We start from the raw sequence: 16,695 nt of genomic DNA, 5'->3' as shown, positions 1-16,695 counted from the left end.
ACCTTCAAGGAGTCAACTGGAGGTTAGTACCTAAAGTGGAGTTCACTAGTATGGTCAACCGTTGGTTATCTGAGGACAAGCCCACTAGGTGTGGAACGTTGTCCACATCCTCTGAAACAGTGGGGAGGCTGCGGGATCAATTTTTTTGAGTCTGGTTCGTTATAGGTACCATCTGTACAGAACCTTGTACCCATTTTCTTTTAGAAGTGAGCTAATGGAACATTTGGCTATGGCTACCCATATTTCATCCTGGTCCTCCATCTGTAATGTCTCCCCTATATCCATCTCTTGTCTCATAAAGACTAATTTCTCATCCTCTCTGTTGGGGATAAAGTTTTGGTTAAACATTGATATCAGACCCGGGCTCAGAGGGGAAGATTGACACATCTCTTCAAAGTGTGTGTTTAAGCAAGAAGAGGCATGTGACCTCAGGGAATGAACAAAGTGGCCGATTTGATTATAGTGGAAATATTGTGAAGGGAGGTCAGGGGTTTAGTCATGGTCAGGAGGTCACCTAGCTATTTCATGGTGCCTGCGGTCTAGGGCCGTTTGTAGTCCCTCGTGAAAGATAGACTTCATATGATTCAAAAGGTCAGCAATATCTTGTCGCGTGTGAATCTGGGTTAATGTGCCGGGTTCAGAGTTTGATTCCCTTGTGCAACGCGAAGTTGCCATTTCCTAGCGCCTTAGCCGTCTTCAGGCCTTCGTGCCTTTTAAAGTACTCTAGTGCTTCTCGTGATGGGGTCTGCTTTTTACTTTTTAAAGACATCTTCAGGTCAACTGTGTCTGGCCACCTCTGATCCAGTACAGAGTGGATTGAATTTTAAAGGTTCTTGCTGTCACCTTTGAAGTTTTAGTCCAGTCGTTGTAGGAGCCATTCTATTATGTGTCCATTCAGCACAGCACCGTTCATACGGCTCCCCAAAAAATGTTTTGATGAACACGTTTTAAAAGAAGAAATGCAAAAGGTAAGAACAAATCTGTTTTGCTGAAATAGTCGTCATTGTCCGGTTCTTAAGTTAATATGCATTTGTAAATGTACATTCCATTATTTACAGAAACATAGAGATTCATATTTTGTGCATTTAATATGCATTATGACCTTTGGCTGAATGTTTCACCTTCTGTAATGGGAGTGAACAAATTTAGTTGGGTTTAGTAACTAATACAGTATGTGGTTAGATAATGTTTTTTTTTTTTTACTGGGCTTTCACTGTAGTCCTGATAAATGCATCCTGACCATTATAGCACTGATGCAGAAAAATGTGCTGTTCATGGTTTAGCCAAGTCCTTCTATATCAGTTAGTGACAAAACAAAATCTTTTATAGCTGTTTTAAAAATGCCTAATTTGTGAAATGATAGTTGGAAAATCAGTGGAATCAAAGATAACTGATTTATTGACTATTCAATCAGTATTTGATTACCAATAAGAAAACATGCTTACTACATAATATAAGCTCTAGACCGAAAGTGCATACAGCACAATTACATTAATGAATAAGTAAATTCAATTTGAGAAGTTAATGTGATAACTCCATTTTAAAGATTTCAAAATGTATTTTAATAAAACTCGCTATAAAAGGCTCTTAATAGGAAAATTATTGGTCACTTATACAACAAAGTTTCTTAGTACACCACCGATGTTTTTAACGAAGAACATTCAATATAACACACTATTGGTAAAGCTGACATTTGTGAATGTGCAGATATAAATCCTCAGATTATTACAAAAAAGAGACCTGGGTTGCTTTTATACTTCAACTTCTAACCTACTTGGTTCTGAAAGAACCCAGTGCTTTTTTTTTTACCTCTCACTATATATTTTCGAGTAATTTACTGTGTTACAGTGTTTCCCCCCCCCCCCCCCTGTTGGGAGACCCCCTTGTTACCAGTACCAGTGTATGGTGCATGCTACCTGTTGGTTCACAAGAGGCTGAGTTGTCCACTGATGGTTGTGGGGACTGCAGGACAGGCTTCTGGGGTATATACCCAACATTTACTCCATGGTACACAGCGCCTCCATCTGCTGTAAGCTCCAGATGTATGGAGGCGATTGTGATGGTAACTTTGTGACAGGCTATAATAATACACCAAAAATACCTGGGTTGAACTGAACACGGCTGAGATATGATAAAATATAATTTATTCCTTTAAAAAGGTGAACACACAAGTTATACAAATAACAAACAAAATATAGACACTTACTTAAGATGGAATGATGAAACAGTCAGAAATCTGGACTGGCAGTTCATACAGCAATCTTGAAAATCACAAAGACCATAGCCATAGGCTTAGCCTTGTTTATATACAATTATTTCCCATTGAACACAACCTAAACCCAGCCCCTCTCATAAATCAGTGGTGAGGTTGACAGTCTTCCCCAGAGTAAAACTCCTCCCACCCAAGGACGTTTAAAAACTGCTTTTCCTATCTAAATAACTTCATAACTTCAGTTCAGTAGTACTTACTGGCACGTGAGACATATTAATACATTCCGGCACGCATGACGCTCCCATTGAGACTAAATATTATCGTGTAATACTAAAATTAAGAGAGATATTAATATCTGTCTCTTAGTACCTGCCAGACATCAGGTGTCTGTAATCCTTAAGTGCGAATCAGTCCCACAAATACACACATCTAGCTTTTAGCACGTTCAGCCGAGGACATCTCATAATATTCTTATATTTAATAAGGTCACTCATTCTGATATCTCCTTGTGTAACCGCACCCCTGGCCCCCATAACCCCTTGTCAAGAAATCCTTTGAAGCTGGGCCTCGTGTGTAGAGAACATTTGTCACAGGTGCTATATTTCACACCCAATGCTCCAGACCTGGGTCCTAGCTGTCTCTACCAGCAATATACCCTTGGTCTGCCAATTAGGTATTAACATACTGTACACTAAACCCCCTCTGTACTTTTCACACCCAACTTCAATCAAGCCTGTTGAAGCTCAGATATTTCTGAAAAGACACCACACATATTTGTATTTTCCTAAACTGTAGCTCATTAACCCCTTAAGCCCCAGTGTGTGTGTGGTGCAGACACTTACATGGTGATAATACATTGTAACAGGGGAACCCATATTTTCATGTTGCAGCAAGGTAAAAAACACATTACTGGACCACAGTCCAGTTAACCCCATGCTTCCCAGGGGAGAGTAGGGGGTGGCCAAATGGGTTGTAACCCCTTTAATCCCGGGCCAAATCCCCTCTCCCTTGACACCTCCCCTGCTCAATGGGTGCCTTGTGACCCAGCTGGCTCCCCTGGCACTGGGACACCACTGGCATCCTTGAAGCACTCAATAAGTCCTGAGGGGTTGGCCTGGCAAAATTGTCCTCCGGCATTATCCAGTACATTGTCCTGGCCACAGTGGATAGTGAAATCCAGATCCTGCTGAGCAGGGCTCCACCATGGCCGCCGGGCATTCTCCTTTGTCACCCTCTGCCCCCCACCCAGTGCCTGGTGAACCAAGTCCATGGTGAAGGGGCCCCTTTGCAGACCAGGCTGCACACTGCCCAGAGACTGGCATGTCTCTGCACCAGCAAGAGACCAGCTATGAAGCACAGACCGTCGCTTTCCTGTCAACCAAGTCTGGGAAAGAGCTATGTCACTATCCTGTAGGGACCCTACCTGCCCTGGCCCTGTGCCCACCTGTAGCTGCTCCGCTATACCCTTGCCTCTCCTCCCTGGCTCTGGGGCAGCCCCCACCCCGGGTGGCATCATATCTGGAATCCAGAAACCACCTGGGGTGCTGACTCCTACCCCCTCCTGTGCCCCCTGGGACAAGGCAATCTCCCAGTATCCTGTACTGGGGTCCCTGGTACCCAGGAGCTTTGCCCCTGCCCTCTCAAAACTGAAGGCAGGCACCTGCTACCACCACTGCTGCTAGGGCCAGCATCACTCCTCTCCACTCCACCGTGCTGCCCTTCCTCCCTGTAGCTACCCTTGGCTGCCCTGGGGACAGAACCCTCTGCTGTACCCCCCTACCCTGGCTACTGCTCCTGGCTGCCTACCTGCCCACAGCCCCACCTCTGGGAACCCTGGGGAATCTGTCAGGGGGGTCACTCCGGGTAAGTCAGCACAAAGGACCTCCTGCCTACCTGGCCCATCCCTAGCTTCTGCCAGCTGCCTGACACCCCATTGACCTCCTATCTCCCCCTGCTCCACCGTTTCTCCCTGCCTATCCTCCCCTAGGCCCAGCACCTCAGCCCCTGCTGATGACTCCTGCTGCTTACCTCCCTGCAGCCCACCTGCACTCCGCTCCCCCCTAGGCAATCCTAACCCAGATACTGGAACTACCTGAGTGCACCTACCTCCCTGACCTTGTTTCCCCCTTACCAGGGATGAGCTCAGGGGCACCTCTCCAGATGCAACCGCCTTGGCTCTTGGCTGGCAGGTATCCCTGGGGTGGCACAAGCTTGCCACTGCCCATGATACCCCCAGCCCATAGCCAGGCTGCAACAGGGGGTTGCTGATCTGAGAGACCCCCTGAGGCTCCGCCAAGGTAATGGGGAACTCTAGCTGCCATACCTGCTGCTTTCCCTCCCCGGCTACCCCTAGCCCTTCTTCTCCCACTGAGATCTGGTGCTGGCTACCTACCTGCAGCCTTTCCTCACTCCGCTTCCCCCTAGCCACTCCTAACCTGGATCCTAGGGACACCTGAGTGAGGCCATCTCCCTGACACTGCCTCCCCATTACCGGAGAGGAGCCCAAGGGCACTGGTGCAGAAGCACCTACCTTGGCTCCTGGCTGGCAGGTAATCTGTGGGTGGGCTAACTGTGCCACTGCCCCTGATACCTCCAGCCCATAGCCAGGCAACAACAGGGGGCTCTAAACCGAGAGACCCCCTGAGGCTCTGCTAGGGTAATGGGGAAATCTGGATGGCTCACTTGCTCGTTTCCCTCCCCGGTTCCCACTGGCCCACCCAACCCTCTCCCAGGCAATCCTACCCTAAAGCTGGGTGCTAACGGGGCTAGCCCATCTCCCTGAAGCTGTGCCCCCATTACCAGAGGTGAGCTCAGGGTTGCTGGTGCAGATGCATCCACCTTAGCTCCTGGCCGGTAGGTAACCCTGGGGTGGTCTAACTTTGCCACAACCCCTGATACCTCCAGCCCATAGCAAGGCTTCAACAGTGGGGCTCTTAACTGAGAGTCCCCTTGATGCTCTGCCAGGTTAATGGGGAAGCCCCTTCCTTCCCCTCCCCTGGTGCCCCTATCTCCTGCCACCCACCGGTCACCCCTACCAGGGAACCACAGGGTACAGTCAAGGGAAAAAATAAGTCAGGGTCAGTCTGCGACTTGGTCTGGCTTACCTCGCTGGTCCCCGCAGAGCGCCGCCTTCATTGGTCCCGATTGCAGGGGGACTGGAGTGGCTGCCGCCGGCATCATCTGGGCCGGGAAGCAACGGGCCGCTGCCGCAACGGCGCCCGGGTTTGGTACAGGTAAAACGGTGCAGGACAAGGGTCCCAGGTACTTGTGGAGTAACACGGCTCCATGCAAACCAGGTAAAATAACCCCCTCCCGCAATCCCTGTCCCTCCCCCCACTCAGAAAGGGCTCCGGCACTTTGCCGGAATCGCGGCTCTTCCGCCGCCGCCACGGGCGAGCCCCGGGTAGCTGCCGCAACAGCACACGGCGTTGGTACAGGGTCGCCGGCGTGGTTCGTGGGGCTCCGGTCATCACTGGGAATCGCCGACTCCACCAAACAATGTGAATCACCCACCTCCCGCACAACCCAACCCTCCCCCCGAAGAAAATGGCCGCCAGCAAGATGCTGGAATGGCGGCTTCTTCTCCGCCGCCGCCGCCGGTTCTCCGCCGGGATCCGATGGATGGCCGCCGCTGTTGCCGATGCAGCCCGGCCAGGTTCTCCACGGGACGTCCCGCGAAGGGTTGTCGCCCCGGCTGGGCGGGAGCCATCGGAGGATGCCGCTAACGGGGTCATCTTTTCCGCAGCTCGTGAGCGCTGGCCCTGAGGGGCTTCTTCGCCGGACCGCACACGGTCCGGGCACCGGGCATTATTGTGGCCCGTTTTTTGGCAGTGCCATGGCATCTGCCGGAGCTTCTCCGCCGCTGGTGGACTACCCCCCGCAAGGGGCTGCTGAGTCCAGAGCGGAGGAGCTCGATCGCCGGGTTCTGGGAGGGGGTAAGCGGGTCGGTGCGGCACCAACGCCATGAACTGGGTCCACTTTGCCGGGAACCACGTCTTGCCCAATGCACAAACCAGTGCTAGCTCTTTCAGGGAAAATGGACGGGCTGCCGCAACGGCCGTTACCTCTCCTGGTGCAAGACTTCCGTGGTCTCCGAGACCACCTGCTCCCTCCCCAAATCTCTGCCGTCCTGGAGCTGGGTCCATTCCCTGCTCTCCAGGCGGTTTGATGGTTACGGCGGCTGCAGCGGTGGTTCTTTGCTCAGCCGGCCGGGTTTCATGCTCACCGATCACCGCCTCTCTCTCAGCCTTGCCGGCTGCCGGTCCCCGCGCTGACTTGATGCACTCCTCCGGTCTCGGTGCCCAGCTCCAGTCACACGGATGACCGGCACTTTGGTTCTGGAGGCAATGCTTCTCACAAGTAGGGGAACAGTGAGGAGGTGCCATATCTTGTGTTATATGTTGTACACTGTGTGTCCAATATCTTTAGCCTTAGGAATTCGCAATTCACCCGAGTTCCAACTGTATTACAGAGTCCCGCAGTACACTGTATTACAGGTCCAGTTCAATCCCACCACTGCCACCAGTTAATTATAAGCCTGTGACGGTAACTTTGTGACAGGCTATAATAATACACCAAAAATACCTGGGTTGAACTGAACACGGCTGAGATATGATAAAATATAATTTATTCCTTTAAAAAGGTGAACACACAAGTTATACAAATAACAAACAAAATATAGACACTTACTTAAGATGGAATGATGAAACAGTCAGAAATCTGGACTGGCAGTTCATACAGCAATCTTGAAAATCACAAAGACCATAGCCATAGGCTTAGCCTTGTTTATATACAATTATTTCCCATTGAACACAACCTAAACCCAGCCCCTCTCATAAATCAGTGGTGAGGTTGACAGTCTTCCCCAGAGTAAAACTCCTCCCACCCAAGGACGTTTAAAAACTGCTTTTCCTATCTAAATAACTTCATAACTTCAGTTCAGTAGTACTTACTGGCACGTGAGACATATTAATACATTCCGGCACGCATGACGCTCCCAATGAGACTAAATATTACCGTGTAATTTTAAAATTAAGAGAGATATTAATATCTGTCTCTTAGTACCTGCTAGACACCATGTGTCTGTAATCATTATGTGCAAATCGGTCCCACGAATACACACATCTAGCTTTTAGCACGTTCAGCCGAGGACATCTCATAATATTCTTATATTTAATAAGGTCACTCATTCTGATATCTCCTTGTGTAACCGCACCCCTGGCCCCCATAACCCCTTGTCAAGAAATCCTTTGAAGCTGGGCCTCGTGTGTAGAGAACATTTGTCACAGGTGCTATATTTCACACCCAATGCTCCAGACCTGGGTCCTAGCTGTCTCTACCAGCAATATACCCTTGGTCTGCCAATTAGGTATTAACATACTGTACACTAAACCCCCTCTGTACTTTTCACACCCAACTTCAATCAAGCCTGTTGAAGCCCAGATATTTCTGAAAAGACACCACACATATTTGTATTTTCCTAAACTGTAGCTCATTAACCCCTTAAGCCCCAGTGTGTGTGTGGTGCAGACACTTACATGGTGATAATACAGTGTAACAGGGGAACACATATTTTCATGTTGCAGCAAGGTAAAAAAACACATTACTGGACCACAGTCCAGTTAAGCCCGTGCTTCCCAGATGAGAGTAGGGGGTGGCCAAATGGGGTGTAACCCCTTTAATCCTGGGCCAAATCCCCTCTCCCTTGACAGCGATCACCTACGGTAGAAACAGTTACCTCTCCCCCCAGTAAGATCACACACCAGGAGGTATATTCAACTGGAACGGATTTATTCCTGTACACTCTCAGCACACGGCAGTTCTCTGCCCAACACAGTCCCTGTTCTGGTCTCCCAAACTTAGGATGGTCCCTGGAACTTCACTACGGGTTAAGGGCCCTCGCAGCAGTCCCTGCTCTTCCCCAGCCCTCTAGCAGGACCAAGGGAAAAGGTAATCACTCACTCTTCCCCTTAAGGAAGAGGACCAGGGCCTGCCAGTGCACAGCAGTCCTGGGTGATACCTTCTCTTTCAACGGTATAGACACCACTGAATTTGGGGTTGCACCTCCCCTAAGTACAGTAGGGGGAAGGTAAAGGTCTGAAACCAGGATTGGGTCACACCTCCTTCCCTGTCACTCAATGGACTGCCTGTGTAGGGAAAACCCATGATTGGTACTGGCACTGCCTGCTCTTACCAGAACTGTGCCAGTGAGGGCAGAATGGTAGCCAGAAACCAGCCATGGCTAGAACTGTATAAAGTATAAGCATTCCATGGAATTTACACCGCTTCTGCCTTATGCGACATCTTATTCCATCATGTCTTTCTATCCTGGGGATTGATGTCATTGGATTGAAAGCAGGAATACTTCTTCCTGATCAACAGTTATATAAAAATAAACCACTAGTCTGTTCCTTTCTTTCTCTTTTTCACCGTACAGTTAAACTGTCAATATTTTTTTTACATACCTTTATATGCCATCTACACGAGAGCTATTTGTGTATTTTTAAGAATAATGCCAATTTTGCATGAAACACATTTCCAGAAATACATGGTATTTTCACCTATTAAATTAGTTTCAACATGTTTTGGTCTGCAGTACATTATAAGCTCTTAAACATACTGGCCTAGACTCATGCAGTCCATTTTAAATGTATCATTGTATACTTGAATAAAAGACAATTGTTAACCTAAATGTATGTCAAAACCCAATAATGTACCTATGTTGATGACTAGGGAACTATGTATGGTGCACATGTTGAAGTCTTTGGCGCATGAATAATTTTGAGTTAACCACATTCTTTATTTCTACATTCTCTTTCAGGTAGATTCTACTGAAAGTGAACCAAAAAGTTTTATTTTCATGAGCGAAGATGCCACAACAAATCCAGAAAAACTGCTAGTTTTAATCCATGGTAGTGGTGTTGTGAGAGCAGGGCAGTGGGCAAGAAGACTTATAATAAATGAGGACCTGGACAGTGGAACACAAATACCTTATATCAAGAGAGCAATGGAAGTAAGTCAAATACAAAACAATGATATGAAGCAATGATATGCACATTCTGAGCAATATTTATTTTGAAAAGTTTAGTGTTCTTAAAACATTTAGTAACATTTTGATGTCACAGGTTGATAATAATATTTTTCATGGAGTGGTCATGTTAAATGGGCATTGGTTTCATTTCACCTTTCTAACTTGTTTACCTTGAAGATGTAGAAATAAACTAGCAGGTATGTAAAAAAAAATGTGTTCTCAAAGTTTTTCATGGAAACGGGCATCTCATCTATTGCTGAGAGTAAAAATGTAGCCTCTATTCTACAGAAAAGTATGTGATTTATCATAATTCCTTAATGGAAGGAATGCCATCTCCCATGGCCATCTACAATGCTTCCTTACAATGGGATGTAGGTCTTTCAAAAGTTAGATTTTCACATACAGTATGAACATGTGTGAACCCCCAAATATTGAGTAAACACTTCGGGTGCCCTTTAGACGTAGCTACTACGTCATGGGGCCTGGCACTCCAGGGTAACGTACGAGCTACATCATAAACTTCTTGCTCGTTTTTATAGGGGAGATCGCGGAGTGCCGAACGTGGTGTAGAAGGAAGGACTCCTCCCTTTCCATTCCATCATCAGTGATGAAGTGATAACATGATCAATTCATGAAGCGGTAAAATCAGAAGTAGCCAACTCCAGTCCTCAAGGGCCACCACCAGGTCAGGCTTTAAGGATATCCCTGCTTCAGCGTAGGTGGCTCAATCAGTGTTTCAGTCAATGACTGAGCCACTGATTGAGCAACCTGTGCTAAATCAGGGATATCCTTAAAGCCTGACCTGGTGGTGGCCCTTGAGGACTGTGGTTGGCCACCCCAGGGTCCCTGTGGTAGCCTAGTCCCTACAGCACTTAAAGGGTTAAGAGAACTTCCAAAAATGTAATTTGATTTGCTCATAAAGTTGACACTATATGGTTCCGTCACTTGCCGTGACATTGATATTGCTGTTTGGCTTGGAAGCCATGGTACTGGGTAGAAGATCAGTGCCACTCAGGGCTTCCCAGGTGCGACCTACACTATGGTATGTGGTCATGTGCTAGGGCAGCTATCAATTTACTAGCTTTATAAAACAAGTAAAAAAAAATATACATATATTTATCAGACAGGATTGCTTACAATGAAGTCCAATAATGATTGTATAGCCCTGCAAAATGCATTTTTTATACAATTACACTATTTAGTGGGATCAGTGCTTTCTCAATACCACGTGACCATATGAATCTCTACTTTGCCCTATTTTGATGGCATGGTCTAGTTGTTTTCAACCTTTTCTCTCTTGGGGCACACTTAATCACAGGCACCCCCACAACAGGACAGGCAGTGACAAGCAGGGTTGCCACCTTCTGTTGAATAATTACCCGGAGACTTTTAAAAAAACAAAAAATAATTTGTATGTAAAGTTTTTTTTTATTTATATGTTTAACTGTCTTACCTTCTCCGGTGGTGGCATCTCCCCATACATGCTCCTGTCAAAATGGTTCCCTGCCCTGCTTTGCTCCCGCTGTTCAACTCCTCTCGCTACTGTCCTCCACTGCTCTATCAGTCCTCAGTCCCGGAGATTTTAAATGTAAACCCGGAGTTTGGTTAGCGAAACCCATAGTCTCCTGGTCAAACCCAGAGTGGTAGCAACCCCGGGGACAGGAGACAGAGGGGGCAGCGAGTCACTGGGGGGGACGGGGGAAGCAGCGAGACGGGGTGGGAGTGGCCAGAGTTACGGGGGGTGCGGTGGGACAGAGAGTGACAGGGAGCAGAGAGTCACAGGAGACACAACAGGACAGAACAAATAGAACCTCGTTGCCTCACCTGTTTCCATGCTGCTTTCTCCTCTGCTTGGCCACACCTCCCAGGCTCCTGACGCCACCTCCTGATTGGCTGTATTAACCAGCAGTAGCCAATCAGGATGGCGGAAACTGCCCAGCCCCCTAGCAGCTGCCCTGCTTTCTCCCGGCTCAAGAGGTCGGGGAAATACAGTGGCTCCCTTTTGAACCTGAATACAAATAATGTCAATTAAATTTGCCGCTATTTACTTATTCATTCGCTCTGGCCATTATTACCACCATATAGATGCCAGGACAAATGTGGCCAAATACAAACTAAACAGGGGATCCCATCAGGATGAGACCATGTTGTGAGATCTCCATGTAATACTTTAGAACAGAAATCAACAAATTGAAAAGACTGAATAAGCATATTATGTACTCAATGCACGGCACCCATTAGGTAACTGGTATAGCAAATCTTGAACAGGTAATTGCAATCCTCCACACACCTAACCGTCACGGTGAGGATACAAACACTTTGGGATACGCAACCCTTGTTGTACCTCGCATGGGTAGTGCTCTGCTTTTTTCTCTCTCGTTATCCAATACTTTAAAACAAACTCGGGTAGGTTTTGAACATACAAATGTTCAAATTTTTCTACATTACAAAATCTCATCCAGATTAAGTAACTATAAATGTAGAAAGTTTTATTGAAATACCACATTAGGTACAGTAGGTCAGTAACCCATTACTATGCCTGTACACACACACATTTCAATTATATGAATTAAGTCTTTGTAGTAAAAAGAATTTGTGTAAAATAAAATTAATTTAAGGAAGGGTATAATTTCTGCTATGTAAATACTGTTTAAACGGTTGAATTATTATAATTATTTTTGTCTTAATGCTCTTGCAGAGGGGTCTGAATTTAAGTCATTTCTATGGCCTAAAATTTCAACATCTTTCACATCATTATCAATTTATGTTAATTGCTCATGTAAAATATAAGCTTTGTATAGTAAGATCCACAATGCTGAAGTAAAAAAAAAAAAAAAAGAATCAGAAAAGGTTAAAAGCTTATTTTTACAGAACAGACAGGTTTTGTAAGCCCACACCAGCCCCCATGCCAGCAAAGGAAAACAATAGGTTGACAGCTCCAGTGTTCGTCGAGAGGCTGTTAACGACAGCTTATTCTCTTATGGTTTCAACTCTTGACAGTAGACATGCTTGGTTGTTGCATCATGGCAGATGTATAAAACCTTGTGGCCTTGTCATTACTGAACTGGTAAAAAAAAAAAAAAGCCCATTTGCAGTTCTGAAAATCAAATGACTGAAGTGGAAGCTCCTCTCCTTATATAAAAAAGATTCATCTGGATTCCAGCATCTTTCTGGGCTGGATTGTGAATATTTAGAAACAGAAGTGTGCCGCTAAAAGAAGTGTATCATACTTGAAGAGGTCATCAAGCTTTGCAATAAGAACACACACAGCAGTCTTTAGCTAAATCCTATGCACCTTATCTAACATTTATGCGGATCTATCTTTTCTTCAAATGCATGTGTACAAAAATGCGATAACTAAATAATAAAATGTATCCCATCTAAAAAAAGTTTCTGCCCGTGTAAAATGGACTTAACATTTCTCCATTACACACATCTGATGTTCCATTCAGCGCGCTGGTTGCCTACCCATGACTCTAGAGACCTCTATAGAGAGAGGTGTGGATTTTTTAAAGTATGTCAAAAGCCTTGGGGTTTGTATCTGACCAGAATATGAATGGATGTTAAGATACGTTTAAACGCATTGAAGGCTAACATAAGAATCAGGTTTAATTTCTGTTTTTAATTACACTTTTTAAAGCTTTCTCAAAATCTATCCTGGATTAGGTTTTTTTTTTTTTTTTTTTTTTAAACCCTTGCCAGATGTGTTTAATTTTGTTATCTCTTTAGATGTTGTATTTTTTCTCTGTAATATTAGCTGAAGTGGTGTGATTTATGAAATCCGAGCTGTTTTGGGACACTGAGATTTTCTGAGTACAAGACAATACGTCTTGTAGTTATAATCAATGCTCTTGACTCTTCTAAAGGCAAAAGAAGCTTTGAGTTGATCATGGGTTAAACTTTTTAAATAACTTACCCAGGGAAAGAGCTGTCAATATAATGGAATAATTAAAGATTTTTCAGTCGCCTAGATCAACGGAGAAGCAGGATTAGAGGCAGGTCAGAGATGTACCTGCCCTTATTTACTCTTACTAATGCTCTTATTAAGGCTCTTACTTTTTTTCCTTCCCTATAAAAATGATCATTTAAAGCAAGATGATCATTTATTTATGTATTTCAGGATGTTCAATAGAAAATAAACGAATAATAACTAGTCCCTTCCTAATACCTTTCAGTCGTTAGCCATAAAACACTTTACTAGATTAAGCCGTTATGTTTTACTGCTCAACGCCACTTAGTAAATATGGTCCCAAATATTATTTACAGTAACTGTTAAAGGTGAAATTTGTCTCAATCCACCCTCAACATGTTCACATTCATAGGCTATAGGTAAGGAGAAATATTTCTTCAAAGACTAAAGTGCGTTTGAAATGGAGTTGAAATAATTTTCCCCAACATCACACTATAGCAGAGGAGCACAACATTTTTTCCCTGCGCCCCCTGCAAGCAGTTCCCCAATCTTCGCGCCCCCCCCCTTTACCTTGGCTCCGGCGTCATGTTGACACGTTGCCATGGCAACGTGACATCACATGACCTCGCGCGTCATTTGACGCCGTGTTGCCATGGCGACGCTTCTAAGAAGCCGCCGAAGCCAAGGTAAGTGAGGTTTACAGAGGCCTTCACCGCTTAATTTCCCCCTGACGTCTGGCTCACGTCCCCCTTTGGAAGCTGTTGCTGTGAACCCACAACATGCGGTCAAAGTGAAACAGGGCATCCCTAGGCTGCAAAAAAAGAAAATCCATCAGAGAGATAGCAGGAACATTAGGAAGTGGCCAAATCAACAGTTTGGAACATTCTGAGAAAAAAAGAACGCCCTGTGAGCTCTGCAACACAAAAAGGCATGGACGTCCACGGAAGACAACAGTGGTGGATGATCGTAGGATCCTTTCCATGGTAAACAAAAACGCCTTCACCACATCCAGCTAAGTGAAGAACACTCTCCAGGAGGTAGGCATATCATTATCCAAGCCTACCATAAGGAGAAGACTTCACGAGAGCAAATACAGAGGGTTCACCACAAGGTGCAAACCATTCATAAGCCTCAAGAATAGAAAGGCCAGATTAGACTTTGCCAAACAATATCTAAAAAAGCCAGCTCAGTTCTGGAACAGAATTCTTTGGACAGATGAAACCAAGATCAACATGTACCAGAATGATGGGAAGAAAAAGGTATGGAGAAGGCTTGGATCGGCTCATGATCCGAAGCATACCACATCATCTGTAAAACACGGTGGAGCATGCATGGCTTACAATGGCACTGGGTCACTAGTGTTTATTGATGATGTGACAGAAGACAGAAGCAGACGGAGGAATTCTGAAGTGTATAGGGATATATTGTCTGCTCAGATTCAGCCAAATTCTGCGTAGTTGATTGGACGGCGCTTCACTTTACAGATGGACAATGACCCAAAACATACTGTGAAAGCAACCCAGGAGTTTTTTTAAGGCAAAGAAGTGGAATATTCTGCAATGGCCGAGTCAATCACCTGATCTCAACCCGATTGAGCAAGCATTTCACTTTCTGAAGACAAAACTTAAGGCAGAAAGACCCACGAACAAACAACAACTGAAGACAGCTGCAGTAAAGGCCTGACAATTCATCACAAAGGAGGAAACCCAGTGTTTGGTGATGTCCATGCTTTCCAGACTTCAAGCAGTCATTGCCTGCAGAGGATTCTCGACAAAGTATTAAAAATGAACATTTTATTTATGATTGTGTTAATTTGTCAATTACATTTGAGCCCCTGATATAAGGTGACTGTGATGAAAAGTTCAGTCCGCGCTCTGGCTCTTTAAACTTGGAGTGTTGGTCCCTCTCAGTTCTCTTGCTGCTTCTGTGTTATATATCATATTGCCTGAAGAAGTTTACTTTGTTAAACGAAACGCGTCACGACTGTTGTGGCTGGCGGTTTTACTACCCACCACCAGTACACACTCAAGTGTACCGTTCCTGCTTATTTCCGATCGTTTCTATGCTATCAAAAACGGACAGGCATCCTAAGGACACCTATTGAAGGCCCCGGTTCCTGCACATGCGCGCTACACTCCGCACCACGCTACCACACGTGGAGGACAGGAGAGTGAACAGAGACAGCCCCAGCGCGCGGGTCTGATCTCTCAGAACTGAGATTACCCTTCATACTTCCTATGTGATGCCCTACTCCTGTGATAGACACCAGAATCGGGGATTATTAAAGAAATTTTATATGTAAGTTACTAATTTTATTATTTGTTGCTAATACAATATCTATCTCTCATCTTGGTGCGCTTTTGTGTTTTTTCTTGTTTTTATAAGGTGACTGTGTATGAAAATGGTTGCAATTCCTAAACGTTTCATACGATATTTTTGTTCAACCCCTTGAATTAAAGCTGAAAGTCTGCACTTTTATTGCATCTCGGTTGTTTCATTTCAAATCCATTGTGGTGGCGTACAGAGCCAAAATTATGAAAATTGTGTCAGTGTCCAATTATTTCCGGACCTAACTGTATGCGCGGGCGAGCTAGTCCACCCGAAAGGTTATATAGTATTAACAAATATCCACTCATGCTATATATCCATAGCCACACCGTGCATCAGCCAGCGCAAAAACCTCAAAGTGAAATGCTGTTACTAAGTGTCACTTTACATAGACTATTTCCCCAGCATATATTGTGGTGTCCTATGCAGATTCACCATTGTTTGCTTATAGCACATATAGCCACGGACAACCTAGTAGATGGAGTCAGATTTAAGCAGCAGCAATTTACCGCAGGATACAGGACTGTACTTAGTTATGGTGCACCCTCTGTTTTGACATCAGGGGACGGTACATTTAGCTGTTTCTGGGTTATTGTGATCGGGGTCATCACTTACAGTGATAGAAGCTACTTAGCGCTAGTAGATACGAAATGTATTGTTGGTGATATTGTATGTTAAGAGATCTATATACTACCTTATTTCATTGCCTAGATTGGTTCTGAGGATTGCAATAGCACCTCCTTGGACTGTATTATTACAACTATACACACATAATGAGGTATATACATCTTGTCACCAGATCCCTTGCTCACTACCACTCCACAATTAGTCAGCTCTGCCTTACTCCTGTACAGTTGGTTTAACATGGATATTTCATTAAGGTTGCAAGCTACTGCCACATTTACAGTAGCTCTTGCACAATATTCATTGCTAATATCTATAGGCAATGTTTAGCCCAGTGATTTCATGGGCATAAATCAACCTTATATATCCCACTCATACCATCTGTCTAGTTGGTCCGTTTTCACTGAGGGGATTTTATTCACATTGTAAATAAATATTCACTGTTTGTTATTATATTTAATATACATGTTAATGCAATTGTATTATTTTTTCGTATTAGTGGGGTCTCTTGGGAACCATTATTAGCCCTTTAGTCGTCTTATGACTTTTTGAGTATTCTACTCTGCAGTCAACACTGCAATATACATTATT

At 45.0% G+C, this 16,695-nt stretch overlaps 1 protein-coding gene across 5 annotated transcripts in view; it reads left to right on the top strand.

Moving 5' to 3' along the window:
• ARB2A (ARB2 cotranscriptional regulator A) overlaps positions 1–16,695 on the top strand; it is a 422,320-nt gene that overhangs the window by 58,822 nt on the left and 346,803 nt on the right. For all 5 annotated transcript variants that reach the window (XM_075593131.1, XM_075593147.1, XM_075593126.1 and 2 more), the window contains exon 6: positions 9,033–9,224. In XM_075593131.1, coding sequence (XP_075449246.1) covers positions 9,033–9,224 — 192 coding nt within the window. The remainder of the gene's footprint in view (positions 1–9,032; positions 9,225–16,695) is intronic.

This window comes from Ascaphus truei, chromosome 1 (assembly GCF_040206685.1).
Source record: "Ascaphus truei isolate aAscTru1 chromosome 1, aAscTru1.hap1, whole genome shotgun sequence".
In the NCBI taxonomy this organism is placed as follows: Eukaryota; Metazoa; Chordata; class Amphibia; order Anura; family Ascaphidae; genus Ascaphus; species Ascaphus truei.
The sequence above is the reverse complement of the archived record's forward strand: the minus strand, read 5'-3'. Positions and strand labels throughout refer to the sequence as shown.